The following is a 12,968-nucleotide window of genomic DNA, read 5'->3' as shown; positions in this document are numbered from 1 at the left end:
ACTGTGTGACAGACTCATGGCTTATGGGACCAGAAGTGCGTGTCTTCTGCGGGCCACCGTTCTGTCACGACCTGCCACGGTCCCCTCTAGAGTCACCTTTGGCCTCTTACCAGACTGCTCACTTCCTCTGCTGGCATCAGAAACTTAACCTGAGCCCGCCCCTGGTCCGTCTTTACCCTGGACTCTCTTAGTTAGTCCTTACTTCCTCCCATGTGATTCCTGCACCATGCATGCTGTCCACTCGGCTGGCCATTACTTGCTTTCCACCACCAGGGTCTGACCAGTTCCCACCACCTTAACCGGTACTGGTTTGTTCTGCACCTGGTTTTTACCAGGATTCTTGTAGCCGTGTGCTCGCCGTCCTCTCCCTGGTTGGTCCCCACCCCAAATCCCACACAGTGTTCTTACAAAATGAGAGCAGAGCCTTCTGGTGGCCTCCTCCCTGCTCAGGGAGAACGAGAAGGCATAGCCACAACCTTCAACAACCAGGGTCCCGGCCAGCCTGGCTCCCAGCACCACCTCCCTCCTCGCTCCATGCCCTCTGCTCTGCATCTGGCTGAATGAATGTTTCTGCTCTGACTTTACACTTGTGTGCACTGTCCGGACCACTGCTCTCTTCCCTTCCCTCAGAGGTCACCGCCTCAGCAGTCACCCTGAGGGCCCTACGTACATACTCCTTCCTAGAGATTCCGGCTCACAGAAAAGTGTGGGCTCAGCCAACTGAGATCTGAGTAGGGTCAGGCAAGCTTCAGGGCTGGCTCAATCCAGCGCCTCTCACTTCTCAGCCACTCGGTTGGCTTTTTATGTGGTGGCTCTGGCAACTTTGAATCCATGAAAGAGAATGTCTCCTCCTTTCTAGGAACCCAGTGGGGTCCAGACTGGCAGTGTCCTGCTGTCTGTGGAACTGAAGTGGGCAGGAGGGATCAGCCTCCAGTGGGTCTTGGGTCAGCTCCACCCAGAAGGGGCTCCCCTGTGGGTAGGATCGTGGAGCAGCAAGCCATGGATGTACAATGTGACTGTTGGCGTGTCCCCGACCGACATAGCTCGCTCAGGGGTGCTGGCAGCAGCCTAGCTCCTAGGGCACAGTGCTGTTCTCAGTGTGGTTTGCCCCTCTGGCTTCTAGCCCTGCCCCTGCTGTCCCTGGGTCCCCAGCTGAGCCTGCATGAGGACAGCGCTGTGGTCAGCCTGACGCTGGACAATGTTCACTTGGAGCACGGCGTGGTTTACGAATACATGAGTACTGCAGGAGCCAAGTGTCACGTGCTGGAAAAGATCGTGGAGCCCCGAGGCTGTTTCCGCCTTGCTGCCAAGGTCTCACCTTGCTCTGTAGCCCTACCCCAGTCACCCCACCTCACACTGCTCCATACCCAGTCCCACCCCAGCTCTGTCCCGCCTTAGACCCTGACCTGGTCTGTTCTGCCTCAAGGTCAGGGGTTGCTGATTCCTTTGTCCTGGAGCCCTGGCCTCTGGTCCTTACCCCAGTGCTCCTCATCAGCAGGACCAGGGAAGATAGCTACTGATCTTTTAGCCTCAATTTAACTTTCTCCAAAATGGGTGTGTCACAGTCCCAATCTCTTAGGGTGTTCTGGTATAAAAAGGCTCCCCACAGGTAAGACCTCTCTGAACCTGCGGGACACACACTCAGAGGTTGTCCTCCCTTCCGCAGATCCTTGAGGCCTTTGCTGCAGACGACAGCATCTTCGTGCAGAACTGTGGGCGGCTCATGGCCATGAGCAGTGCCATTGTCACCATGTCCCACTACGAGTTCCATAACATCTGTGACACCAAGCTGGAGAGCATCGGCCAGAGGATCGCCTGCTACCAGGAGGTAGGTACTTGGTACCCGCACTCTGCTTACAGCGCCTCAGCTAAGTTCCCCCTGAGCAAGGGGTGACCCTGATGGGCTCAGTTGCCAGGCAGGCCACAGGTGGACTTCAGGTACAGCGGTATCCAGGTGCCGGCTTGGCTCCCAGAGGGATCAGTTCCCCTCTGAGGCTGGGCCCTCGCCTGTGGTGACCAGGTGGCCTTGTGGATCTCTCTTTACCATCTCTGTCACGATGGATTCACTGGGTGCTCCTGGTTCTGCTCATGTCCCTTGCCCTGCCCTGCCCCAAGCATTGTAGAATAAGGAGGTGACCGTGCCTGAACCTCATAACTGAGGGCCAGGAGATGTGGTTTCTAAGACATTACTGCAGCTAAAAGAGAGAAAAGACTCCATGTCCATACTCAGCCCCACAGCTTCTGGTAGGCTGTCCTTGTGAGAGACACTCAGGGTGACAGCTTCATTCACAGCCATAACTGTTCTTTCTCCGATTTGGGAGTGTCAGGACTACAGAGTGGCTCCAGGGTATTCAAGGACCTTGCTGAAGCCAACTCATGCTCTCTTGTCCGCTCCCCTCCCCCTCTCAGTTTGCAGCCCAGCTGAAGAGCAGGGTCAGCCCCCCCTTCAAGCAGGCACCCCTGGAGCCCCACCCGCTGTGTGGCCTGGACTTCTGCCCCACCAACTGTCACGTCAACCTCATGGAAGTGTCCTACCCCAAGACCACACCTTCGGTGGGCAGGTCCTTCAGCATCCGCTTTGGACGCAAACCCTCCCTCATCGGCCTTGACCCAGAACAAGGTACCAGCGTGTGTCTATCAGAACTTGTGTTAGAGCTCACCTTACAGATGAGGAAACAGAGAAATGACCGAAAGCCACTGTCCAGGGTGGGGTTGGTGGCTGTGTAGTCATCAGGGACCCAGGCTCCCGTCTTTCTGTATTACCGTCTTTAGTTTGAGTCTTGTACCTTCATGATGCTTCTTGTGGTATAAGATGGCTGCCAGAGCACCTGCCATCACATCTGTACTCTAGGTAGGGGGAAAAATATCTCAGTAGTTAAAATGTGTTTTCAACAAATGGCAGCTGCCTTCTCGGGTGACCTAGTGCTCTGAGATGTCAGAAGGTCAAACGTGCTGCGTGCATTTTCCTGTCCAGAGGTTCAGGCAGGGTCCCCTCTGTGTGGGTCTGAGCCTGTTTCTGAGTAAGCTCCCCCACCTTTGCTACAGGCCTGAACCCCATGGCCTATACCCAGCACTGTATCACCACCATGGCTGCCCCGTCCTGGAAGTGCTCACCTGCTGTAGACGAGGACTCCCAAGGCCAGGGTCTCAATGACAGCAGCTATGGGTCAGCCAGTGGTGCCCCGAGCCAGCAAGACCGGGGCCTGAGCTTTCTGCTCAAACAGGAAGACCGTGAGATCCAGGACGCATACCTGCAGCTCTTCACTAAGCTGGATGTGGCCCTCAAGGAGATGAAGCAGTATGTCACCCAGATTAACAGGTGAGGCCTGGCCCCAGGGCCCTCTCTGCTGTCTGGACATCACTGGTCATAGTGGCCATCTTGAGCACCTCGGGTCCTGTGCCCCGTGCCTGGGCTGTCCCTCCCAGCTGCCCAGAGCATCTGCAACAGACAACAGGAAGTCCCTAATTCTCTAGGGAGAGCCGGCTCTAAGGAAGTGAGGCAGGTAGGCAGTGTCCTTATGAGGCTGAAGCCTGTGAGATTCATTCTCTGTGTTAACGCTGAAGCAAAATGGACTGCTGACCATAGGACATTGTGGTGCATACAGCAGCTGCCAGCTCTGGGCAGAGATAACTCCACTCACTACTCAGCCTCAAGAGGGAGACAGAGGTTAGTTAAACAGCACCTTAGGGTGACATTGGCTAAAGCTGGGGACAGGCCATTCTCTATAGCACATAACAAATAAATGTCCAGGCTTTGGATGCAGGGAAGAAAAGGAGGAGGAGGAGGAGGAAGATGTGGAAGAGGAGGAGGAGGAGGAGGAAGAGGAGGAGGAGGAGGAAGATGTGGAAGAGGAGGAGGAGGAGGAAGAGGAAGAGGAGGAGAAAGAAGAGGAGGAGAAAGAAGAGGAGGAGAAAAAGAAGGAGGAGGAGGAGGGGGAGGAGGACATAGATGAGGAGGGGCAGCAGGAGGGGCAGGAGCCATTGTAGATCAAGAGGCTTCGAAAGTGCACTAGCCAGAAACAGTGTCTAGACCAATGTAGGGACCTGCTTTCTGAATGCTGTCTGGAAGGAACACTTTAGAGCCAGTCAGTCAGGACCACTTGTGCACGGTCTGGTACCAGATAATGTTAAAGGGAATAATAATAACAATAAACAACAACAACAACAATTATCATCATCTTCATCATCATCATTTGGTTCAGTGAGAGCCATGCAGTCAAGTTTTTAAAAGGCTCCTCCTTTGGTCTGGCGATTCAGGTGGTTGTCTGTACTGTGGGGCTCCTGGGCATGTAGCGTGCTCAGTCTCTGCTCAGGGCCTCGGCGTCCTCCTCCAGTTGACAGCCCAGATTGTCTCCAGACACTGCCCCGCGTAGCGGCAAAGCCTGTGCTGTTAACGGATGTTCACTGTAGCTATCCACCGGCGGCTGGAGTCTGTCCACTACCTGCTTTACTTTGTAATTACAGTTGTACTGTAGACATCCCTGCTAATGGTGTGTTGCCGTGGCAGAGTTCTTATAACAGAGGTGTTCCTGCAGACTCTGGGTTTCTTGTTTACATTTCCTTTTTTTGTTGCTGTTTTTGTTTTGTTATTTTGAGACAAAGTCTCTTGTAGCTGAGGCTGGCCTAGAACTCGCTATGTAGCTGAGTAGTTCTGGCCTTGAACCCCAGAGTGCTGGGACTACAGATACGAGCTTCCATGCCTGGTTAGTCTAAGGCAATGATTCTGGAGCCTTTAAATACAGCTCCTCGTTTTGTGGTGACCCCAATCATACAGTTAATATCTGATATGTAGGCTATCTGATGTGTAACCCCGGTGAAAGGGCAGTTTGGTGCATACAGAAGTCACAACCCACAGGTTGATCACAATGATGTAAGCCTTTATCCTCTGGGCTATATCACATCCCCAGCCTGTGTGAAGTGCTTACAGCTGGGTCCAGCAGGAGGCAGCACTGGGCATCCATGGGGTCGCTGGTGGGACTTCCAAGGGGGAAAGACTGCTGGGTAGCTTCCCCCTCTCTCTCACTGTGGAGTCAGAGATGAGGTGAAGCCTGCCCTTTGATGAGCCCGTGTGGCGGTCCCCTGCCAGCCTGTGTCTTCACCTTCAAGGCCTTTCTCTTGCTCTGGCAGGCTGCTGTCAACCATCACAGAGCCCACATCAGCTGCCCCTGCGCCCTGTGACCCATCCTTGGTGGAGGAGACCTCATGTTCCCCACCGGTCAGTGAGGAGAGTGAAGTGGACAGGACTGACCACAGCATCAAGAAAGTGTGCTTCAAGGTGTCGGAGGACGAGCAGGAAGACTCGGGCCACGACACCATGAGCTACCGCGACTCCTACAGGTGCGTGCGGCCCACAAGAGGTCACCGGACAACTGAGGCTTCTGACCTGCGGGAAAGTCAAGACTGTGGCATTTCCCAAGATGAAGGGCATCAGTCGCTGGGGCTAACGATGTGTGTTTGGTGGTGTGGAGATGCAGGGCCAGGGGCTTCTGATCCTCTCAGAGGATGTTCCAGAGAACTTGCCTGCTTGGTTCCCTTGCCTTGAGCTGAGGCTCCCGAGCCTGGCAGATGGACACCATTCATTCTGTGTTACTCTGTACGCTCTCAGGCTGGACGAGAGTCTGGCTTCTGTGGTGTGTGGGGCTTCTGTAGATCCAAGGAGTCAGACGTTTTCTTGTTTTCCTGCCTCTGAGGATGGGAGTGGTATTTCTACAATTGTTAAATTTATTTTGAAAATACCAGTAGGGTGTTAATTAGTAACCAGGCAAAACCAGGACTCTCTATGCTGTGGCAGGTCACCCTCATTGCCACAGAGAAGTGGGGGTCCCCAGTGGAAAATCACAGTGTCTGACTCAGAGTCTGTTTCAGTCTGCAGTGTGGGTAAAGGCTGAAGCCACAGGATTGTGGGGGTGGGGTGCTGCCACCATCCCTGCGTTCAGCACCATCCCTGCGTTCCCCAGATCTGCCTCATCCCTGTGGCCACCTTCCACAGTGTCTTTACGGCAGGATTTTCTGTCCGCTTCTCACTCTGAGTCCGTGGAGCGTTGTCTCAGATCCACTCCCCACCTGCTCCGATTTCCTTCTTACGTCTTTGGCTCTCTGATTTTCCCTTGTTCAGAAAGCTGTTGGCAAGGCGGTTTCCTGTGCCTCATCTGTTGAGTTCCTTTTGGCCAAGTGCGACGTGGGCAGGTGTGTCTGAGCTCGTGAGAGCTGTGTAGTGCCCAGAAACCTGGTGACAGACACTAAGACACCCAAGTGAAGAACTCCCCGTCTGTGCTTCTGAGCCGGGGCCTGAGCGAATTTCCCCCATCAGACATCAAGCCGGGCTGGCCTTGCCCTCTGCCTCTGGCTGGCTGGGTGTCCGCCCAAGGCTAGGAGTTTTGGCTACACCCCAGATGGTGGATTCCAGGGCTGGGATGAGGGTGACTCAGGGTGTCTCTTGTCCTGTTGCAGTGAGTGTAACAGCAATCGGGACTCTGTCCTGTCCTACACCAGCGTGAGAAGCAACAGTTCGTACCTGGGTAGTGACGAGATGGGCTCAGGTGAGTGTGACCTCGGGGGAGAGGCTGCTGGGGAATGTGGGAGGGATGGAGAAGTTGTAATGGGAATATGGTGGCTATTCTGCTGGATGTGTGTGTGTGTGTGTGTGTGTGTGTGTGTGTGTGTGTGTGTGTTTGTTTGTTTGTTTGTTTGGGACAGAGTTTCTCTGTGTAACAGAGCCCTGGCTGTCACTTTGTAGACCAGGCTGTCCTCGAACTCACAGAGATCCACCTGCCTCTGCTTCCTGAGTGCTGGGATTAAGGACGTGTGCCATCACATCGGTCTGTGTTCTGCTGTATCTTATCACACTCCTCAGTATCATAGAATGGGGCAAGTTTCTCAGAACATATTTACTATATACATAAGACCAGCCAGGTGCTGGGGACACAGCAGCCAGTGAAATGAAGAGAAGAACCAGCCATTATCATTATCAGTGTCAGAAACACACACATACACACACACACACACACACACACACACACACCAGACTAAATACTACTACTACTAGTAATAGTAATAGTGGTAGTTATAATGTGCACCACGGGTATACCTCATGGTGGAATGCTTACTCAGCAAGTACAGGGTACTGGGTCCGCCCCTAGCCCTGCCCCCACCACCACCACCAAGAATAGGAAAATTCATTTTGTGACCACACAGTACATTAGTGAAAACTCCCTCAAGGGTTTGAGGCATCTTGTCCCCTGTGAGTTCCCAGCCTCCTAGGTCTCAAGCTGTTGTGTCTGTTCTCGTTCTTCCGTGTGTCTGTCCAGTAGCATCTATGCATAAAAAAGAAATCTTAATTCTACATCCATTTCCTGGGAGGGGAATGGAGGTCAGAATAGGTTTTACAGACTTGTGTAGCCCATGAGCTACGTGCTCCCTCCAGCTGAGAGAGCCGGGAAGGCAGGCTTACTGACTTTTGCCCAAAATCCTGGCACTTGGGAGGATGAGGTAGAAGCTGCTGGAAATTTGAGGCTAGCCTGGGCTACATATTGAGTTAAGAGGCCAGCCTGGGTGTACAGAGTGAGATCATCTTGAAAGTCAAGAGATGCCAGTGTTGTGTCTCAGTGTGAGAAGTTATGCGCTCTCCAGTCCGATGACCTGAGTTTGATTTCTTGGACATACATGGTAGAAAGAGAAAACAGACTCCACAAGTTGTCCTCCGACCTCCACCTGAGCACCACAGCCACCCCCAGCAAAATAAATAGATGTCATTAAATACTTTTTTGAAAATCTAGGGAAGACTAGCTGGGCAGTGCATCAGTCCCTCTCCCTGGCTGTCACTTGCTGCTAATCCTAAGGCTTCAATGCCCATAACAAAACTGAAGCTCACAGGGGCAAAGCGCTCTCTCCAGGGCCTTGGCTGGGGCCTGAGTTTGTCAGATCCACATCCCCTGTGGGTCTGAGTCTGTAGCCATGGCAATTCCTCGTCAGCTGTGGCTGACGGCTGTGGTTCCTTCTTTGTGCTAGGGGATGAGCTGCCCTGTGACATGCGCATCCCGTCCGACAAGCAGGACAAACTTCACGGCTGCCTGGAACATCTCTTTAACCAGGTAGGACCTTTGCCCCACTGTGCCCTGGATCACTCTGATCATGCTGGGGTCGGGGGTACACTGTGGGTGGCAGGCCCTTCTTGCACTCACAGGAGCTTCTTCTCCCTAGGTCGATTCCATCCATGCCCTGCTCAAGGGGCCTGTGATGAGCAGGGCATTTGAGGAGACCAGGCATTTCCCCATGAAGCACAGCTGGCAAGGTGAGGGGACTCTGAAAGACATGGCCACATCTGGGTCTTCTCTGCAGGACAGCTATGGAAGGGTCGTGGTTCTGACAGTTCCAGCCTGAGCCAGACCTGGGCCACTCTTATGTTTGTTCAGACTGAGCCTAGAATATTTTTTTTTCTTTTTTTCCTGGGCCTGTGGGGTGAGGCAGGAGGACAGCCAGGACCATGATCTCAGTCCTCGCGCTGTCCTCCCTGAGCCTGACGCACAGAGTCCGTGCACATCTCAGCGTGAATCATTTTCATTTATGGTCAGTTTTATGGCTGATGTAACTTAAAAACTAAACTCTCCCAATTAGAAACTTCGTTTCATGAGTACCACATTAAGCTCCATGGAGTTGAGAAACCAGCAGAACATGACACTCACTAATGATAAATCAAAGCCGCAGATATGACGGAGACAACACCAAAAGCGTCTTTGGCACATATTGGTCCCGGTACCTGCTCAGAGCGTCCTTGAGAGGAATTCCGAGGGAAGGACGTGCTAAGGCCTCCCTGGCATCAGACTGAGCGGGGAGGGGAAGACGAGCTCTCTGAACCTCCCACTCACACACTCACAGCATGTGGCTGTCTCCCTCCCGACCTAGTCACCTGGTATCCACTCACCCACCCTCCATCCTTCTGTCTACACATCTCCCTACTCATGCTCCACCACTCCCCCATCCATCATGTACTGTCTGTCTGTCTATCTGCATACCCAGCATGCATTACATCCTATTCATCTGCCCTGCATCTGTCTATTCATAGACATCTGTCTGTACATTCACCAACCCTCCATCCATCTATGCATCCTTCATCATCCACCCTCTGTCCATCTGCCTACCTGCACATCCACCTATCCATCTACCTGTACGCATGCACCTACCATCCATCTGTCCATTTCTGTACCAAGGCTCTAGTAGACTGATTCCAGCTTACCAGGCCTGCTCTGGACACTTGTGCCCTTGAGATAAGTCCTTGCTCTCCAGACCTCTGGGATCACCCACTGTGTATAGGAGACCCGATTCAGATATGCAGCCTGGTTCCCATAGGATGAGATATAGCAGAGAATCAGGAACTCTTGGACTGTCTCAGGGGTGCTACCCAGTGTCAGAGGTGACATGGAGGGCACAGCCACAGGGGTCTCAGAAATCCAAACAGGAAAAAAGGACAGGGTCAGGTGCCTGCCTGACCTTTGACTGGTCCTGCCCTATGGCCGATTCAATGATCAACCTTAGATAAATCCCATTTCTTTCCTGCTCCAAGCCTGGGCTGCTGCTTCTGTATAGGGAAAGGCCACTGGGCTACCACTCATCTGCCGGCTCAGTTGGTTATGGCTCTGAGGAGGTAATACCCGAGGAGCCTGTGGCTTCAGCTTCCAGCTCTAGGAGGACCAGCTGTGATTGATTTGTAATGTCTGTACTGAGCTGGTTGTAGTTATGGGGAGACCGGGAGGAGTGAGAGGCCGATTGAGGGTGTCTGTTGTGGATGCCGTGCTGTGATACCTCCCTTAGGCTTGCCGTGCACAGCCTGTGAATACCCGTGAGCCCCATAGTTTCCTTGACATAGGGTAGTGAGCTTCGTGAGCTGGTGATGGTGCCGCCGTTCTTCAGAGCCACCTGTGGCCCTCTCCTGACCTCACACCCTTTTGCCACTTTGCTGCCCCAGAGTTCAAACAGAAAGAGGAATGCACGGTCCGAGGGCGGAACTTGATCCAGATCAGTATCCAGGAGGACCCTTGGAACCTGCCCAGCTCCATCAGGACCCTGGTAGACAACATCCAGCAATACGTGGAAGGTCCGTGGGTATAGACTGTGGTGTTGCCTGGAACAGTCCTAGCTATGTGGCCCTGTCTTCATGTCTAGGGGGGGCACAGAGCAGCGAAGCTATTTCCTAGTGAATGTCCTGACCTGCTGAGGCCCTGGGCTATCTGTGTGGCTAGATGGGGCCATTTCTACTGAGGCTTCTTGTAGTCAGGAGGCTGAATTCTGGCTTCATTCCTTCTATGCTTCTAAAACTGGACCCCATCCACTTGTCATTGATTGTTATAGATTGGAGCCACTTGTCTGAGTTGTCAGTGATATGAGAAAGTCCTGATTCCTTAGTGGCCAGCTGCCCTGTGGCCACACTTGTGTGAGGACATTAGGTACTCATGTCTACCCCACATATGTCATTTACCTAGTTGAGCCTTTGGGCACCTGAGTCAGGCCCCTGGGGCCAGGGGCTGGAGCAGGAGGGAGGAATTACAAAGACATGACTGTCTCAAGCCAAGCCACCTGGTTCCTAAACAGAAGTAGGTCACTAACAAGAGTCTGGGACCTGACTGCCACCAGGAATCCCTTCTTTTCTGCTTTCAGCTGCATAGCGGGACTTCTCGTACCCGCCAGTGGTTAAATGGCACAGAGCTTTATGAATATTTATTACAGCTTAGGAGTATAGCAGGGCAGACTCTCAGCCACCTCATCTAAATTATCCTGACTAGCACTATGTCCCACCATGGGGCTAGCTCGTTACCTCTCTCTTGGCCCTGGCACCTCTGTTCCTCTCCATGTCCCAAGGGTGAATCTCTCAGGTCTCTTTCTCCCAGAGTCCTTCCCTCTCGCTGAAGTTCTGCCTTCCCTTTCCTGCCCAGCTATTGGCTGTCAGTTTTTTATTAAGTCAATCAGCAAGTGAGGAAGGTGAATATTTGCAAAATAGGAAACCTAGAGCTCTCTGCGGGTACAGAATTAATCGTTCAGTATACAGAGTCACACCTTCACACAATGTGCAAGAGGTTACCCCCAACACAGCTCTCTGATGAGGATACAGGAACACTGGTGGTAGGGGCTCTATCTCTGATGTTCAGGGGCTCTGGAACTTACCCAGCATGCATTGAGCACAGCTCAAGCATCTGTGAGGTGCCAGAGCCCAGCTGCTGTAGGCACTGGCTTGCCCCGCTCTGCCAGCTCTGCTCACCCTCCTCCTCTCTCCTTCCTCCTTTCAGATGGAAAGAATCAGCTGCTTCTGGCTCTGCTGAAGTGCACAGGTAGGAACGGGGCTGGGAAGGGGTTCCTGGGAGACACAGTGGGTGCTGTGGCCACAGGCTGGGGTGATGTTCCTCTGCTGGCCAACAGCATCTCAACGGGGCCCTCAGCATCTGCACCGGGGAGGCAGCCTTTTCTCCCAGTCTCGCCGAGAACTGCTCACCTTTTCCTCTGGGGCCAGGCAGGGGACTAGTCTCAGGTCCTGGGGAACATGAGCCCTGTTTAGTGCTACCTGTTAGGCCTGGTAGGTGTTGGCAGGGGGACTGGTGGAAGACAGAAGGTGAGGAACATGGGCTCTGAGCTAGTAGAGCGGAGCCTGGAAATAATAGAGGATGGAACTGCAGGATACCTTCATGTGTGTGCGTGTGTGCACACACACACATGCATGTGCACATGTACATCTGAGTATACATATGTGCATATGTGGATGTGCCTACTCTTTATACAGATTACCAACTGCCTGGCTTGACCAGTTTGGGCAGGACTTGGGGGAGGTGAGGCAGGGGGAGAGTGTTCCTGGGACCCATCTTGAATGTGCAGCTTAGTACTGCTAGTATTTGTGTGGCCAAGGCTGAGAGGTCCCGTGGTTCATTATAGGGCAGTGGGGCAGGGTTTGGACATGTGTTGGCCTCGGGAAGAGCCACACATTCGATTCTCCAGGAAGCAGGCACTTGGGCAGCGAGAGAGTGAGACTTGGGGCGGATCTGTCTTCTTTTGAAGAATTTATTTTTCCAGAACTGGCTTTTGGCAACCGATTCGCCCCTTCAGTGTTCTCCACAGGCCCCTGTGGGCATGGCAGGTCCTGGGTTCGAGTGTTGAGGGTGGAGATGCCACCAGTCCGTACAGCACCACTTACCCAGAGGCCCCCTGCACCTCCCACAGACACGGAGCTGCAGCTGCGCAGGGATGCTGTCTTCTGTCAGGCGCTGGTGGCCGCCGTGTGCACCTTCTCGGAGCAGCTGCTGGCCGCCCTCGACTACCGCTACAACAACAACGGAGAGTATGAAGAGAGCAGCAGAGATGCCAGCCGCAAGTGGCTGGAGCAGGTGGCGGCTACGGGTGTCCTGCTGCACTGGCAGTCTCTGCTGGCACCAGCCTCCGTGGTAAGCGGCTGAGGTCATTGGCAGCACGGGAGAGACAGTGCTGTGGGTACTCTCTGCTCCCAGTCACTCAGGGGTTCCTGTGGCAGTGATTTGCTGAGCATTTGCTCTTAGGTTTTGGAGTTTGTGGATGAACAAAGTCCCTGTGCTCTGTGGCATCCTGGGGAAGAGAGACAGACAGAAAAATGGTTCTGAGCCGCAAGCGGATGTCTCGTGGCAGTCTGGGCTGGCAGCTGAGGAGTCCAGGGAGGGGAGAGAATATTACTTGCATCTAGTGCAGGGGGCCTGGCTCGTTACCCAGTAGCAGCTCCAGTATGTGCGGTTCCAGAGGCTATCTCAGTCTGCCCACAGGCAGCACAGCCTTAGATCGCCCCCTGCTGTCCACTGGTGAGCACTGCTGCCAGCCTTCAGAGATCTGCCTCTGGCTCCACTCCATGGCAGCCTGCCCTCTAACCTGTCAGGATGGAATACCAGATCCAGCTCATTCACTGATGTCACCAGCACCGAGCTGGCCGCTGGGTCTACAGCTTATTTCCTAGAGAAGTAGACTGA

The 12,968-nt window shown here is 53.5% G+C and overlaps 1 protein-coding gene across 2 annotated transcripts in view; it reads left to right on the top strand.

The window, feature by feature from the left end:
- Positions 1-12,968, top strand: part of Prex1 (phosphatidylinositol-3,4,5-trisphosphate dependent Rac exchange factor 1) — a 149,081-nt gene that overhangs the window by 127,501 nt on the left and 8,612 nt on the right. For both annotated transcript variants that reach the window (XM_029472872.1, XM_021186170.2), the window contains 11 exons: positions 1,124-1,311; positions 1,667-1,828; positions 2,410-2,620; positions 3,046-3,319; positions 5,128-5,337; positions 6,451-6,539; positions 8,008-8,090; positions 8,200-8,290; positions 9,962-10,090; positions 11,277-11,318; positions 12,199-12,419. In XM_029472872.1, the coding sequence (XP_029328732.1) occupies positions 1,124-1,311; positions 1,667-1,828; positions 2,410-2,620; positions 3,046-3,319; positions 5,128-5,337; positions 6,451-6,539; positions 8,008-8,090; positions 8,200-8,290; positions 9,962-10,090; positions 11,277-11,318; positions 12,199-12,419 (1,700 nt within the window). The remainder of the gene's footprint in view (positions 1-1,123; positions 1,312-1,666; positions 1,829-2,409; positions 2,621-3,045; positions 3,320-5,127; positions 5,338-6,450; positions 6,540-8,007; positions 8,091-8,199; positions 8,291-9,961; positions 10,091-11,276; positions 11,319-12,198; positions 12,420-12,968) is intronic.

Source organism: Mus caroli, chromosome 2 (assembly GCF_900094665.2).
Source record: "Mus caroli chromosome 2, CAROLI_EIJ_v1.1, whole genome shotgun sequence".
Taxonomy (NCBI): Eukaryota; Metazoa; Chordata; class Mammalia; order Rodentia; family Muridae; genus Mus; species Mus caroli.
Note: the sequence above shows the minus strand (reverse complement) of the source record. Positions and strands in the feature narration are given on the sequence as shown.